General features: G+C 42.3%; 3 protein-coding genes across 15 annotated transcripts in view; 2 read left to right on the forward strand and 1 right to left on the reverse strand.

The window, feature by feature from the left end:
• ZMYND12 (zinc finger MYND-type containing 12) overlaps nt 1–1,417 on the reverse strand; it is a 31,900-nt gene extending 30,483 nt beyond the window's left edge. For 2 of the 3 annotated variants that reach the window (XM_007492937.3, XM_001381583.5), the window contains exon 1: nt 1,158–1,417. In XM_007492937.3, coding sequence (XP_007492999.1) covers nt 1,158–1,267 — 110 coding nt within the window. In that variant the 5' untranslated portion in view covers nt 1,268–1,417. The remainder of the gene's footprint in view (nt 1–1,157) is intronic. The other variant, XM_016422544.2, reaches the window with a different exon arrangement.
• Nucleotides 1,418–1,487: 70 nt separating this feature from the next.
• PPCS (phosphopantothenoylcysteine synthetase) lies at nt 1,488–13,426 on the forward strand. Of its 3 annotated transcripts, none has more exons than XM_007492936.3 (3): nt 1,488–1,751; nt 3,353–3,456; nt 7,586–13,426. In XM_007492936.3, exons 1-3 carry the CDS (start codon nt 1,745–1,747, stop codon nt 7,907–7,909), a joined length of 435 nt encoding a protein of 144 aa, XP_007492998.1. In that variant the 5' UTR covers nt 1,488–1,744; the 3' UTR covers nt 7,910–13,426. The 3 variants fall into 3 exon arrangements, with proteins under 3 accessions (XP_007492998.1, XP_007492996.1, XP_007492997.1); XM_007492934.3 differs by lacking the exon at nt 1,488–1,751 and adding an exon at nt 2,294–2,880; XM_007492935.3 differs by lacking the exon at nt 1,488–1,751 and adding an exon at nt 2,306–2,691.
• A 1,018-nt stretch (nt 13,427–14,444) lies between these two features.
• Nucleotides 14,445–15,568, forward strand: part of CCDC30 (coiled-coil domain containing 30) — a 156,228-nt gene continuing 155,104 nt past the window's right edge. For all 9 annotated transcript variants that reach the window (XM_056795317.1, XM_007492928.3, XM_056795319.1 and 6 more), the window contains exon 1: nt 14,445–15,530. Coding sequence is in view for 8 of the 9 variants with exons in the window: in XM_007492928.3 (XP_007492990.2) it covers nt 15,399–15,530 (132 nt within the window). In the remaining variant the exon portion in view is untranslated. The remainder of the gene's footprint in view (nt 15,531–15,568) is intronic.

Here is a 15,568-nt window from a genome sequence, read left to right on the forward strand (position 1 = left end):
CTAGTTGAAGGACCAAAGGATCAGAAATCATAATGAGAATGAACAGTAGAGTTTTGTAGGGGAAGGTAGAGACAGATATAAAAAGCCAATAGATCATGACTGGATTGTGGGATTTCCATTTAGAGTATGCCTATATTTGTGTTTGGAGAGATGGGGTGGAGGAGTAGTTCATGGGAAGTGAGTAAGTTGAGGAACTGGATGGGTGAGGGTATTTGGCAGAAAGTCACTATGTAGGTTGAAGTCTTCTAGTATTCGAGTTGGGGAGGAAAGGGAAACTATGAGCCATGTAGAGTTCCTTGAAGGGAGAAAAAGGAGGGGGGGGGGGTGTTAGAGAACAGCTAACAGGATTTTGATTGAGTGGTAGATATGAACAGCATGATGCTCAGAGGAAGAGAGGTTACTGGGTGATGGCGTAGAGGGAGAATATAGAAGCAGCAGGTGGGAAATGGAATATTTTAATTCCCCTGCCTCAACCAATGAGCCTCATGAGGAGAATGCGTGAGGGTGCAGCCAGTACTGAAAAGGGTGGACCTCATATGAGGCTTTGTCATCAGAGGAGAAGCTAGGTTTCACGATAATGAACTGAAGGAGTGGGAATGAAAAAGATTTAGGATAAAGGAATGTCGTCTTTATGGAATACCATTCCAGACAGAATGGTGGAAGGGCCGAGTTTTGTTTCAGGTGGGAGGGGAGAAGAATAAGGAATCAGGTGATAGAGAAATGCTAGCATAGGCAGTGAGGTGGGGGCCAGTGAATAGTACCAGTGGGATAAACAGTCAGGAAGATGACTGCCTCAGACACTTACTAGCTGTGTGACCCTGGGCAAGTCATTAAACCTCTCTGGAAAATGGGGATAATAATAGCACCTACCCCAGATTTGTTTTGAGGGTCAAATGAGTTAACATATATACAAAATGCTACGCGAACCTTAAAACACAATTGACGAACCTTAAAACACAATTGACGTTAGTTATTATTATTGTCACTACTCCTTAGGACCAGACCTAGGTTCTCCAGGGGGTTAGGAGGCTCGAGACAGAATCAAGGCACTCTGATACAGATTTGGAGTCGTAAGATCTGGGCTTAAATCTTTAGTCTAGATAGTAGCTGGGTGACGCTGGGAGTATGCACAGGAATGAGGGGTCAGACTTCCTCACCAGTAGTAGGTGACCGTGCAGGCCGCACACATTCGCTCGGCCGGAGCGTCGCACACCTCACACTTTAGTTTCCGCCCTTTGGGCACTGCCAGCGGGTAGATCTCAGTCATGGTGCCAGTACCTTCGCAGCCGCTGCCGGCGCGTCCGTTGCCAGGAAATGGAAAGAGCGGTTGCCAAGAACTAAAACCCCCGGCCCACGCCTTCTTCCCATCACGTGACAGTTCACTCCCAATCCAAGGCTTAAATGCGAAGGACTTGAAGTGAGCGTGCGCACTATGCAGACACGCGCAACTAGACCCAGAACAGTAGAGGGCGCTCTTAGGCCGTTGTTCCGGGATCCCTTTGTCCACGTGCGCCAGAGAAAAAAGAGCAGGTTTTCGAGTTGGAGGACCGGCCTTAAGTTGGGGTCCTGTTTCTCCCTACCGGCAAGACCCTGAGCGAATTCCTTCCCCTCCCTGTGCCACAATTTCCTTTATCAAATAAAGGGGTTGACCCAGGTGATCTGCTTTCACTCCCAGGACTCTCGTTTAACCAAGACTCCAGGAGCACCATGGTGTCCAGAAGAGTGAAGGACTTTCGTCGGGGCCATGTTCTGTAAGGATCGGTTAGAGGAATTAGGGACATGTTTCCCCTGCGGGGGGGGGGGGGGAAGCTCAGAAGAGAAATCAAATATTTGAAGAGCTGTCATGTCTGTTTGGTCCTGGAAGGCAGTAAGTGGATAGAAATTGCAAAGACATTGTTTTAGGTTTAGTGTTGGGAAATTTCCTAACATTTAGAACAGTTCAAAAGCAGAATAGGATAGGACTTCCTGGAAAGGTAGTGAGCTCCCTATCCTGAATATCTTCGAGCTAAGGCTGGTTGACCCAAAGTCAAGTATGCTATTTGAGAAGGATTCTTTTACAGTTCCCTTCAATCCTGGCGGAAATGTAACAGAGGAATGAAGGAGGGTGGAAGGAGACAGATCTAAGCTAAAGGAAAAGGTTCCTGGTTCCTGCGGCGCCACTGACTCTGTCTGGGGTCCCAGAGGTGCCTCCCGCCAGCTGCCCCTTTCCCAGGTCAGGTCGCCCAGCTGCGCCGCCGTTACTAAGGCGACCGAGGCGACTCAGGGCTCCTCCCCCTCAGCGGCTGCGCAGTGGCCGCGACGGGAAGGCGGGGCTCAGGCTGATTGGCAGCGGCGGCGCAGGCCCAGTGTGAGTGTCCAGACCGATGGCGGAAGAGACCCTGGGCGCCGAATTCCCGGAGCCTCCCGGCTTGGCGCGTTGCGCTGCGCTCATGCAGCGTTTCGCCGCACGGCTGGGTTCGCAGGGCCGACGGGTGGTGCTTGTCACATCGGGCGGCACCAAGGTGCCGCTGGAGGCACGCACTGTGCGCTTTCTGGATAACTTTAGCAGCGGGCGGCGCGGCGCAGTCTCGGCCGAGAGTTTCCTGAGCGCCGGCTACGGGGTGTTGTTCCTGCACCGCGCGCGCTCTGCCTTCCCCTTCGCGCACCGCTTCCCTCCGCAGACTTGGCTCGCGGCGCTTCGGCCCGTCAAGGGTGAGGCTGAGGTCCCCAGCAGCCGCTTGCTGCTCGAGGCCGAGGCCACTTCACTACCAGGCTTCGCCGCCGCCCTGCGCAGCTACCAGAAGGCCGCCGACGCCGGCAACTTCCTGTCCGTGGAGTTCGCCACCCTAACCGACTACCTGCACCTTTTGCAGGCCGCGGCCCAGGCGCTCAGGCCGCTAGGTGCGTGGGAGGGGGGGGCGGAGACCAGGCCCTACCTCGCCTCCGCCCGGTGACCTTGACTCCCCTGGAGGGACACCCCCTGCCCTGCCCGCAGCTGGCCATGCAAATGGCCTACTTCTCTTGTCCTCTTGACTCTCTGTTTCCGGCTCGTAGCAGCATAGTTCCGATACTGGAAGGGATCTTGAAGACCCTCCAACCCATTTAGAAATAGCCGCTAACATTTATATAAACGCTTACTATGTGCCAGGCGACGTGCTAAGCCCATGTCAATTATTATCTCACTGGATCCTCACAACAGCCCTGGGAGATACAGGGCTGCTATTATTCCTATTTTACGGATGAGGAAACTGAGGTTAAGCATCCTGCTCAGGGTCATATAGCTAAGACGTGTGTGAAGCAGAATTTGAACTCACACCTTCCTGTCCTCCAAATTAGACACTATCCATTGTGCTTTGTCACTTTTTCCTTGCAGGCTCCTGTGCAATGTTTTACCTCGCTGCAGCTGTGTCAGATTTTTATGTGCCTGCCTCTGAAATGCCTGAGCATAAGATCCACTCCTCTGGAGGCCCTTTGCAGGTGTGTAAGACTTATTTTTCCCCATTGAGATTTTTCATCCCCTTTGTCTGAGCATGGACTAGCTTGCTCTTTGTTTGAATTATACTTTTCTTGTGGTCAAATTGTGAGGTATCTGCCAAAGCAGCATAGTCAGGGATGCTCCTAACTAAAGACTTGGATTAGATAACATACTTGAACTTGGAGGGGACCTGGAAGTATTTAGGTTTGAATAACTCAAATATTATCCATAAACTAAAACCCCTTTTCAGAAGATACATACCAAACTTTCTGATTTGTTCTGCAGAAATTTTGCCAGTGTTTAAAGAGGGAAACCCTAGGTAAATAATCACAATGTTGGAGCCGTAGGGCACATTGGAGTTTATTTAATCCAAGTTCTTTGTGCAATTCTCTTTTTCCTTAAAGAAACCACATTTCTTTAGTGAATCTTTGCCTTAACATCTTGTCTTCCTTATCAGAACAAATAGTTCCTTTCCCAACCCTGTGAGACAGAAAATCTTTTTATAAATACTTCAAGGTTTTGCAATTTTATCCTTCTGACCACACCTTCCGTATACATAGATGACAGCCCATCCAAGCCTTCATGAATTACTGTGACCAAAAAATAAATGACTGTTTTGTTAACCTAGTGTTAAATCTTACCAAACTTAGGGAGGCTGGTTCTCAGATGACGGGTAGATGATCCATTACCAGGTATGTAATGGAAAACCTTTCTAGCTTGATGGAACCTGCCTGAGTTTTTGTATTTCACTAACATAGCCATTCAGAACCCAGGTTTACATTTAAGCTATGCAAAAATTATTTATTAAACTAATGGGTTTAACCAATATTTAGACATTTGGGGTTTTGACAAACTCTTCTCTTAGCACTGATGCCCAATAGTAAGAGGAGCAGTCTTTGATATCTTTATTGGAGTCCTAGAGGACCCACATCAGAAATCTTTTTATAATTCTGGTGAGATTTCCTGGGGAGGAGAGCTAAACAGTTCCCTGATCTATACACACATACTTACTCCTTATTTTCACTTTGAGGTTTCAGATTCATGACTCCATAGTAAATTTATTTAAACCCTTTCTGTCTTGGAATCAAGTATTGGTTCCAAGGCAGAAGAGTAGTAAAGACTAGACAATTGAGCTTAAGTGACTTGCTAGTAGGGTCACACAGCTAGAAAGTGTTTGAAACCAGATTTGAACCCAGGAACACCTGTCTCCTGGTGTGCTTTTCTATCCACTGAGCCACTTCCCTGACCCTAAGAAGTATTTAGTAAGCATCTGCTGTGTTGTTCAGTGATTTCAGTTGTGTCTGTCTTTGTGACCCCATTTGGAGTTTTCTTAGTCAACATACTGTAGTGGTTTGCCATTTCCTTCTCTAGTTCATTTTATAGATGAGAAACTGAAGAAAAACAGGGTTAAGAGACTTGCCTAGGGTCACATATCTGGTAAGTGTCTGAGACTAGATTTGAACTCCAGTCTTCCTGACTCTTAAAGTGCACTGCTCTATCCACCACACCAACTAATTACCCTACATATACTATGTGCCAGGCACTAAAACTGACTTTTTTTTTTTTCAATCATTCCTAAGTAATTTTTGCATATTTCCTAGGTATCCATTTCCTTGGTTGTAGAGAGGGCCAGGAGGGGAAGGGGAATAAGCATTTTCTTTACTTCCTTCTGTGTACAAGCCAGGCATTGTGCTCAAATGCTTTACGAACATTGTCTCATTTGATCCTATCTAAGCCCTTTCCATGTATCATCTGTAAAACTCAAGTACCCTAACTTTTTAATTTGATCTGCCTGCCAAATCTCACTTTTAATGACTGCTGAGAATCTTGTGTGTGTTAGAATATTTTAAAGTCCATTCTCCCTTTTTTTCTTTTCCTGTCTATGTACCTTTCAAACAATATGCTAAATATTGTGCTAGGTATTGAGTATACAGACAAAACATCAGCTTTAAAGGAATTTGGGTTCTGTAAAAAACAATATATGACATAGACATACATATAGAAATACAAACAGGGTACTTATTTGTACTTATTCTGGGGGGATCTGGGAAGGCCTCATGTAAAAGACAGCATTTAAGCAAATATTTGAAGGACATGAGAGATCTCAAGAAACAGAGATAAGTGACAAAGTTGGGAAAATTTAGAAAAGAGATACATGTAAGAAGAAAGAGGTTGAATTTGAGAATGCCTAGAGAACATATATTTCAAAATAGCAAATGACATCGTGATGATTTAAGGCTAGTAACTTAGTAGAGAGACTATGACTAGATCTGTATATCATTTGGGAGTCATCTACATATAAATTATATTTAAACTTATTGGAACTGGTGATAATGCTGAATAGGAGACAAGTGCTTAGTGAGAAACAGAGTAAATACTTTAGATCTATTGAAAAATGGTTCGTTAATTATCAAGGGAAATGAGCTAAATTTGATAGCTGGCCTGAAGTCAGCTATTATCTCTGTATTTTATATCTCCTTAAGATCTTATGATTTGGTAGATCCTATCTAGAAAGGCTTCTTGTAATTTAGTATGGACCTAGAACAGACTAGGCTTGTCATCCAAGGATTAGTCTAGCTAAGTTTACAGAGTCATTACCAGGTTAGATTCCAGGTGATGAATATTTTTTCACGTGTAACTCAACAAAGACTATCTCAAGAGATGTTTCGAAAGAGTATTCTCACCAATGAAAATACAATCTTTGAAGTAATAATGAAGATCCTGTTCCCTTCTTTTGAATTTTAGCCATGTTATCTGTATTTGGAAAGATCACTGTGGCAATAGAGAGCAGTTCAATTTAGGGAATGCTGGTAATTAATTTAGTTTTCCCCTAATTGTTCTTTGACAGTTTTAAAATTCAGCCCAATCCACAAGTATTTAGAAAGCACCTTCCATTCAAGTCACAATGTTCAACTTTAGGGGTATGAAGATAATCTGGAAAGCTGTGCTTGCCCAGGAGAAGCTTACGTACTACCACATGGCAACATAAGTTTATTCACGATAATTTGAGGATGAGGGAAAATGCACTCACAACCATAGGAAAGCCTTCTCAAAGGAGATAGCACACAATAAGAACCTTGATAAACAATTTCTGCTGGAGGTAGGAAATGATCCTGAGCTCAGGGAATTACAGTTGGGCCAGTTTGGATATATAACTTTGCTTCTAAATCGTAATGCATTTTTAGCAAACTAAAAGGGCATCATGGAATTAAAGATCATATGTTACTGTTTCATATGTGTTGATGAAGAAAACAAATTCTCAGTTAAAACTAGAATTTTAATGTACTTTGAGTTCCCCAGGAAAAGTTTTGTTGGTCAATAACGTCCATCTTGAGGGTTGCTACAAATGGAAATTTTGAGGTTACCTTGAGCATTGCCACTCTTTTAATCAGAGAAATAAAGGAATGATTATACAAGAAGAGAGGATTAAAAATTTCTGATACTCAGTTTTCTGCCTGCATACTCTCTGAAAGACATGCTGAAAACTTTGGTGTGTTGATTAGTTTTTTGTAATTATTTATAAGACAAGATTAGAATAGGAGGGTGAAAGTGTCTAGGTAAAGTCTAATGGAACCTCTAACATACTGGTGATAGGGCATAGGACTAACACCTTTTGAATTATACTCTGATCTTGTATCAGGCTTCTATGGACATATGCTTCAAGGGGTGTAATTTGGCCCATAGACCATTATCATTCTCACAATAAACATCATAAGAATTCTATATTTAGACTTTTCTGTCAGACCTTAATGATCTCATATGATCTTATACTCATTTCTCTTCAATTCTTATTGTAATGCTAAAATAATTGTATCCCCTAGACATAAACAGATGAGATTGGTAGGGGAACTACTTCATTTTAAATTATTATATTATGTTGTTATGTTATATTATATTATGTTGTTATATTTATTATATTTTATTATATTATGTATTCACACACTAAGTAAGGGTGAAGCTAGATACCCTTGAAGGTCCTATCCAATTCCAAGGACCTCTGAAATTGGAAGTGTCTTAAGCAGGAACATAAGTAGAAACCTCATTCTGGACTCCTTTGGTTTCTGTTGTCAGGGACCTCTTGAGTGAACTGCTTTTTCCTCCTTGGTATTAAACTTTTCTTTTTCAATACAGATAACAATGAAGCTGGTGCCAAAAATGCTTTCTCCTCTGGTGAAAGACTGGGCTCCCAAGGCATTTGTAATTTCCTTTAAGTTGGAGACAGACCCTACGGTTGTCATTGATCATGCACGGAAGGCTCTGGAGACATATCGTCATCAGGTTGTGGTGGCTAATATCCTTGAATCTCGGAGGTCCTATGTGGTTATTGTAACCAAAGACTCAGAAACACAGTTGTCCCTCTCTGATGAAGAAATGGGAAAAGGTATGGAAATAGAAGAAAAGATTGTGAGTAATCTGCAATCTCGACACATAGCTTTTATAAATGAGGAAAACTGAGGAAAAGAGCTTGTCTACCAAATCTGAAGTTGTGACCTGAACAGTGGCTTGAATAAGGGTAGTACAGAGAAATGGAAATCATCTTTTGCCTTCTATAAGGAAAAGAAAAATCTGTAGCAAGGTAAAAAGAGTGCTGGAGTAGAAAGGGAATATTTAATTTCAAAACGGTTTGGTTTTTGTCATTTAATGGTTATTTGATGCACATTAAAAATGAAAATGAAGGCAGACCAGTTCTGGTTTATAAAGCTAATCTTACCATTTCAGGCGGGAAAAGGAATAAAGGGGATATGGTTATCATTTTCTAATTAAAATATTTTACTACCAGCTAAATAACAATGTCAGAAAATATAATCTGAAGATAGAGGGAATAAAAGCCCAAATAAAACCACAAATTTCAAACTATATTTTGATTAAAACATATCTGTGTGCATAAACTTTTAACTGTGATTTTTTTTGTTGTGTTCTTTTAGTCTCTTTATCTCTGTACTTAAAATTGTGTTGCTTTTAAAATAGAATCAGTGAGTAATATTTATTATAATAAAGTGAGATGAGATACTACCTTATACCCATCAAAACTGGCAAAAAATAATAAAAATTTTGGCATGTGTACTGTTAAATTGTTGATAGAACTGTTTATTACAGCTCTTTCCATATTTTCCTTGTATTTTTTATTTACCATTATCTCTAGGAAAATGAACTCTGAGCTCAGATGGTTGTCCACAGTCGATAGTATCACCCAACAAGCATGGACTTCAATAATTTTTAATGATCTTTACTAATTTGATGGGTTGATGGTGGTATCCCATCACATTTCAGTTTTCAAAATGGCTTAACTGAGAATTGAACCTTCAAAAAAAAAAACACTTTCATCAGGGTATCCATCTTATAAACAAGGATTTGATTTGATTCGTGAGTGGTCACAGTTTGGTCAGTGTGTAACAAAGACAACCCAATTGTAATTGACATTTGGCAATGTTTGTTTAGTAGAGCCAAGACATGAGAATTCTCCAATTATTGGACCTTTTAATTTTGAAAGTACCTTTCTCCCTGCATGGGTCCATTTGTGAGCGCAACACCTCAAAAGCTGTTGGTGTTTTGTGTTCAGTTTTACATCTAATACTGCTTTTATCCTTGTAAAGTACCTTCACATACACTGTCAGCACAAAGCTTTTTGTGCTTCTGGGCTGTGCTGCACAGAAACTTAGCTAGTCAGGTAGGTAAAGGTCATCTCCTTTGGCCTCACCAAGCAACTGTGACATTAGTACCCTTGGAATGATACTTAATGACTCCTTTAGTTTCAACCACTGCATGCTAGAGTGGGTTAGGGAGGAGGAGGAGGCCCTATTAGAATCATGAAAGTTTGGCTTGGGCCCTAAACTGACCTGGTGCAGAGGTTCAGGATTACCAGACTTAAAGTTACCAGAGTAACTTTATTACCAGAGTTAAAGCATTTAGTATGTAATTTAGCTCATAGTAGTCAAATGCAAGTATCTCAGGAACATGAAAGGATTGAGGAAACCTGAAGTCTTGCTTCACAAATTAGGAAATTTGAGCCTTCCATGAGAGGGTAATTTTAAGTGGATTATCTATTCATTAATTAAATTATAATTGCAAAGCAGTATGATGAATCTTTAACAGTAGTCATAAATTTAACCAATGACTTCAGAAGTAAATAAAGTCCTTGGGCTTTGATAATCTCTCCATCCCTTCCCACTTGTGAAGTGAAAAAGTTTGGGACTACTAATGGCCTGGAATTATCCAGGTTACATCTGTGCCTGATCTAAATTGCTCTGTGGGATGGAAACAGAAAAGGGTTTTTATTCAGCAGATATTAATGTGAGTTGAGAGACAGTGTGTGATGGCTTAGAGAACCAAATTCGAGTCTTGGCAGGTCTGACACACCTGGGCTTTGAGATTTGAAGCAAGTTCCTTTATCTCTCTATGCTTTGGGGAATATTCCGTGACTAACAGAAAAGGAGGAGGTTCACAGCCAGGGGGCTCCCTACACCAGTGAAATCACAGAATTTTTTTTTAAACCTTTACTTTCTACCTTAGTATAAATTTTAGGACAGAAGAACAGCAAGGGCTAGGCAACTGGCGTTAAGTGACTTGTCCAGGATCACACAGCTAGGAAGTATCTAGGGTCATATTTGATCCCAAGTCCTCTGACTTTAAGCTCTGGTGCTCTATCCACTGTGCCACTTAGCTACCCTCAGATACAATTTTTTAAAACATTGAGCAACTTCCATGTGCAAGGCTTTGTTATCAGGTATCACATACTTAGGAGGAATAATAATACAGGATGCAGGGAGCCTAAAATCTAGTAGTAGAAAAAAGAGGCTATATACATAGGCCAATAAAAGGTTTGATACTGGAGCACAGAGGCACAAAATGGCATTTTCAGGAGAGGGATGACTGGCTAGCTGAGGATTAATAACTAACTGACAGATTAGTTATAGGTTACTTAGCTGCTGTGATAAGAGGAAAGAAAACCACATTTTAGCTCAGCATCCCCTTAACTATAGACCATCAAGTCAATATGAGTCAGTATAAGTAATTCATCCACACACTGCTTAAATCTTAGTTTGCTGGTGTTGCCTGTTGTTGACCTAAGATTAGATGACCGTTTCTGTTCACTGCTTCTTCCAAAGTATAATTTTAACCCAGATTCTTAAAAAAGTGAAGGCAGGCTCTATGTTGGCTGCTTTCCCAAAGCTTTTATTGAGCTCTCTGAAAGGAAAATATTAAGATTCTACAAACTTAAAATGTAAAACCTTTGCCTTTGTTCAGACTAAGTTCAGTGTGAATGCCATCACATCAAGAAAGCCTTCCTTGAAACTTCTGTTATAACAGGACTTCCCTCTTGGATTTTGCATAGCATTTTGCACCTCTATTATGCACTTTTTCTGTAATGTTATATGTTATAATTACCTACCTGTGTCATCTGCCTGTTAGACTCTGGTCATAGAATCTGAGTGTGAGTGATCTTGGGCAAGTCACTCAACCCCTATATGCCTGAGTTTTCTTTTTTTTAACGGGGATAATACTTGTATTACCTACCTCACAGGGTTGTTGTGAGGAAAGCCCTTTGTAAATCTTAAAGCACTATGTAATTATTATTATTATGCAAAGCACTATATTCTCCTTTGTGGGACCAGGAAAGAGTCCCTTGGAAGATGCCCTGAGCACACTCGGAGATATCCTTTCCCCCTAACTGGGATTCAGCCAACTTGCAAGTATTTATAAGCAACTCCTCTGTGCCAGGTACTATTCTAGATCTTGGGGATATAATCATCAAAATGAAAGCTTCATTTCCTTAGAAATCTTTTATTCTAGGGGGGAAACAATATATGCACATGTAAGTAAATATAAAATATAAACCAAGTTTCTGGAGGGTGCACCAGCTGTTGTTGCTGATCAGAAAGAATCTGAAGGAAGCTAGGGATTCTAAGAGGTGGAAAACAGAGAGGCGTGTATTCCAGGCAGGGAGGGTGAGAGCCTGTGTAAAGACACCAGGTCCAGACCTCACTGGGCCAATGGCCCTCATTTTGGATTTCCAAAATTAAGGGGCCTTTGATTCCTCCCATTGCTTGCTCTCCCATCCCTTCTCCATCCTACTAGTAGAACAGATTATACCTTTTCACCCTATCTCATGCCACCTCCAATTAGCACTTGTCACATCTTTTATAAGCTAACACTTCTTCCATTTGTCTATTTGCCTAAGCCCAGTCATAACTATGAAACTAACTTGAACACATTTGCTACCTCTTTTCCCATTTCTCCTCTACTTAGTAACTACTTTAGCAGCTCTGACCCAGCAACCTTCTGGTAATCTTCCCATTTGCCAAAGGAGCAAGCAAGTCCAGGAAGAGGATTGGATGGAGATGCAGTTATGCTCAGACCTCAATCCAGACTGAATACAATGGTGTAGCTATCCCTCTCTGCCTTTTCTTACTATGCAATTTCTTCCTATGAACTTCTATAAATTCTACATGCACCCAGGACACTGGAAGCTTCCTCTGTTAGGTTATTCCTCCTGTAGCATATTTGCTTAATGGACAATGATATCCCTTGTACACAGAACCACACCATGTCATAGTTGGAAGGGACCTTGATGACTCATAACTTGAAAAAGAATACCATGCAAAACCTGCTTCTAGTGGGTAGCTAGCTTTTCTTGAAGACTTCCAACAAGAAGGAACTTGTTACCACTGTCCATTCCACTTTGGGATAGTTCTAATTTGTTAAGGAAACATTTTCTATTGTCATGCCTAAATTTGCTAACTTTAAGTGTCTACTTATTGCTCCTAGATCTGACCTGTGGGATAAAACATAAGTCAAATTCCTCTTATAGAAAACAGTGCTTAAAATACTTCAGAACAGCCATCATGACTGTAATCCTTCTCTTCAAGATAACAAGTTCCATATCAAGTGCCTACTGTGTGCAACTCACCATTATAATTCTTCACATCTCCTGCAGGAGAAACACATTTTTTTTTTCTTTTTAAAATACTTACCTTCCATCTTAGAATCTTAGAATGTATTGATTCCAAGGCAGAAAAATGGTAAGGACTAGGCAATGGGGGTTAAATGACTTACCCAAGGTCACACAGCTAGGAAATATCTGAGGCCAGATTTGAACCTAGGACCTTCTGTCTCTAGGCCTAGCTCTCAATCCACTGAAGCTACCCAGCTGCCCCCAAAAAACAAATTTCTTGATCTTGTTCCTCTCTCCTATCCATTTAACCTAAGATCATTCCCATCTTGTCTCATCTCAACTCTGTCTCCTATTTTTTCCATTCCATAGCTAGGTCCCTATCCAACACTCACAGGACAACAGAAACAAGAAAGCAGAATATCAAAAGTTTAATTTGTTTTTAAGACAATCAAAAAACCTGGGCCTTTACTGTACTGAATAATTGGTATGTAATACTCAGTGCTTAATGGTGTTGCTGTACTTATAACATTCCAAAAGTACAGTCTGAAAATGGGAGAAATGGATAAAACGTATTTGAAAGGACCAGTTGGATGTTGAATGGTTCGTAGGAAGATTCAAAGAACTTTGTAAAAAAAAAAAAAAAGAACTTTGTAAATATTTGTGGAATGAATGAATGCATTAGCTCTATAATGGCCTAGAAAAGTCAATGAGGCTGAGGGTAGTACGGTTTTGAAACTCATTAAACCTCATGCCTCTAAAGACAAGGAGATTAGAGTCTGCCTCTAGCTGGCTTTGGAGGCATACTACCTAAGGACTACCTAAGGACTGTCCAAGGAACCAGTTGTCCAAAAGCAAAGAGCACCCACCTTTATAATGCCACATAAACAATACCATTTCAATTCCACAAGAGCTTTGCAGTGCTGATGTGATAGAGCTATATAGCTTTCCAGTAAAACAGCAGTATTCTTGTTATATTACTATACCTGTACTTATTGTCAATAGCTTTCCAATGCCATGTAGGTGATACATATATGCCTTGTCTTATCTCAATCTCTAATAAATGCTTTTGAGATTTAAAAGTGTTTTGTGTTTTTATTTTCTGTTATAGAAACCTCAGAAATAATTACCCAAGACAATCACACTTTTTTGCATTCACTGGGTGGAGGTGGTCACTGTGGGCATTTTTGTATTTTTTTTTAAACCCTTACACCTTCCATCTTGGAGTCAATACTGTGTATTGGCTCCAAGGCAGAAGAGTGGTAAGGGCTAGGCAATGGGGGTCAAGTGACTTGCCCAGGGTCACACAGCTAGGAAGTGTGTGAGGCCAGATTTGAACCTAGGACCTCCCATCTCTAGGCCTGGTTCTCAATCCACTGAACCACCTAGCTGCCCCCTATTTTTTGCCAGTTCTCTTAATCACCATGGCCAGTTAAGCCTTACCCTGGTAAGCATGTTCTTATTTAAAGCCTTTCCAACTTGGCCAGCTTGCTCTATGTTGGCACTAAAGTTATTTTCATGCCAGGAGGCCTTGGAAAAAAAGCCAGCAGTAACCCAGCACTGGAAGCACTCCAGCCTGTCATCCATTGCTAGCCAACCTTTCCCATCTTGTACCTGCAGACTTGAAAAATCATGCCACCTCGGGCTTTGCAACCACCTAGGATTTGTAAAAACCTGTTTATGGCAGAATCAACAGCCTTCTAGGGCATTTCGTGGTAGCCTGAAGAAATCTGGGGTCAGAAGACCTGGGTTCCAATGCGGACTATGCGCCATACTTACCTGGGGCTGGTCATGACCTCCCCGGCCTCCGTTTCTTCATCTGTCAGAATAAGGGGTTTAATTAGAAACTGGAGATTTGAATGTCCATCCCTAAATCCTAGAACCTTTCAAAACCTATTGGTGTTGGTGAGCTCTGAAGGTCTCCTTCCCCTCCCCTAGTAACTTTCGTTGGCTCCACCCCCTCCGGAACAAAGCTTGGGCCAAAGTTCTCTTACACTTGACCTAGCTGTTTCGCCCCCCCCCCCCCCCGTGGCAATGGTTTATGCCTTCGCTCCGCCTCCATCGACACCGGAAAAGCCCCCCCCTCCAAGGCCAATGGTGTGCGCCGTAACCATGGCTCCCGTCTGCCGAGCCCTCGGCCTGGAGCGGTTGCCATGACTCCCGCTAAGCCAGTCGGCCGCAGCAGTTTGGAGTCATCGATCGTCCTCCCGGGAGTCTCTATTGGACTTGGGCGAGGGGGGCTTTCCAGCCTTTCTGCCGAGCCAGACCCACTCACAGCCTCGACAGCTCGGAGAGAAAGCCGCCTTCTCTTATCTCTTCCTCTTTCTTTCCCTGTCTTCCATCCCTTCTCCCTACCCCTTTCCCCACACCCCCATTATCCTGAGTGAGTGAGGAGAGGCCTTCCAGGCTTCTGGGGGGGGGTAGGGGTTTGCGCGCGCTCGTGCCTCGAGCCCGCGCATGCTCGAACTACGAGCCCTCCCGACCTGCTCAGTATAGGGTTTTAACTCGGTCTGGGCTTGCTTAGGGAACCGGGACCTCTCTTGGTAACACCCCGCGGAGATGGGTGGCTGAAGCCGAGGAAGGAGAGGTTCTTTGGGGTCCTAGTTTCTTGTGCCACTGCTGGATGGCAAGCAAGAGACCCGTGGCCACTTTGTGCCATTGGCCCTAGAAGCCACCTAGCCTGCATTTTCCGGGCCTTGAATTTGCCCCTACAAAATTGTTTAATTTTGATATCTTTTGTCTTTATTCATTTCCTTAATCTAACCTTCTGCCAGCTCCCCACTCCCTACTTTTTTCCCTTTTTCTCCCTGTTGAACCTTCCTGGATCAGTTTCCCTATCTGTAAAATGAAAGACTTAGACTAGCTGGATTCTGAGGCCCCTTCCAGCAGTAGATCTAGATTATTCTGCAATCTTGTGACTTCTTTTCCGGCCTTATTATCCGTCTTATTGCCTTTTTTTTTTACCTCTTCAGACCATAGTTCACTTTCAATGATCATTAATAGAGCTCCAACCCCTAAAACTCATAGACTGTCTCATTCGGCTTTCCTGCTGCCATGTTGTGGGTAGCCAGTTATTTCCCATTTCATATCCCCAGGATTATTTGGAACAGTCTCTCTATTACTCTGCACTATAACGGTGATGCTGTGTTGGGTAAACTAGAAACTAAAATGGAGAAGTCCATGTTGGTAAATACAAACATTAAATTATATTAAGCCAAAATGTA

This window comes from Monodelphis domestica, chromosome 4 (assembly GCF_027887165.1).
Source record: "Monodelphis domestica isolate mMonDom1 chromosome 4, mMonDom1.pri, whole genome shotgun sequence".
NCBI classification, from domain to species: domain Eukaryota; kingdom Metazoa; phylum Chordata; class Mammalia; order Didelphimorphia; family Didelphidae; genus Monodelphis; species Monodelphis domestica.

What these genes read in the sequence shown, in the direction of transcription:
- PPCS (XM_007492934.3), top strand. Translation starts at nt 2,364, where the DNA reads ATGGCGGAAGAGACCCTGGGCGCCGAATTCCCGGAGCCTCCCGGCTTG. An exon ending in CCAGGCGCTCAGGCCGCTAG is followed by an intron (nt 2,881 to 3,352) that starts GTGCGTGGGAGG and finishes TTTTCCTTGCAG; the next exon opens with GCTCCTGTGCAATGTTTTAC. An exon ending in CCTCTGGAGGCCCTTTGCAG is followed by an intron (nt 3,457 to 7,585) that starts GTGTGTAAGACT and finishes TTTTCAATACAG; the next exon opens with ATAACAATGAAGCTGGTGCC.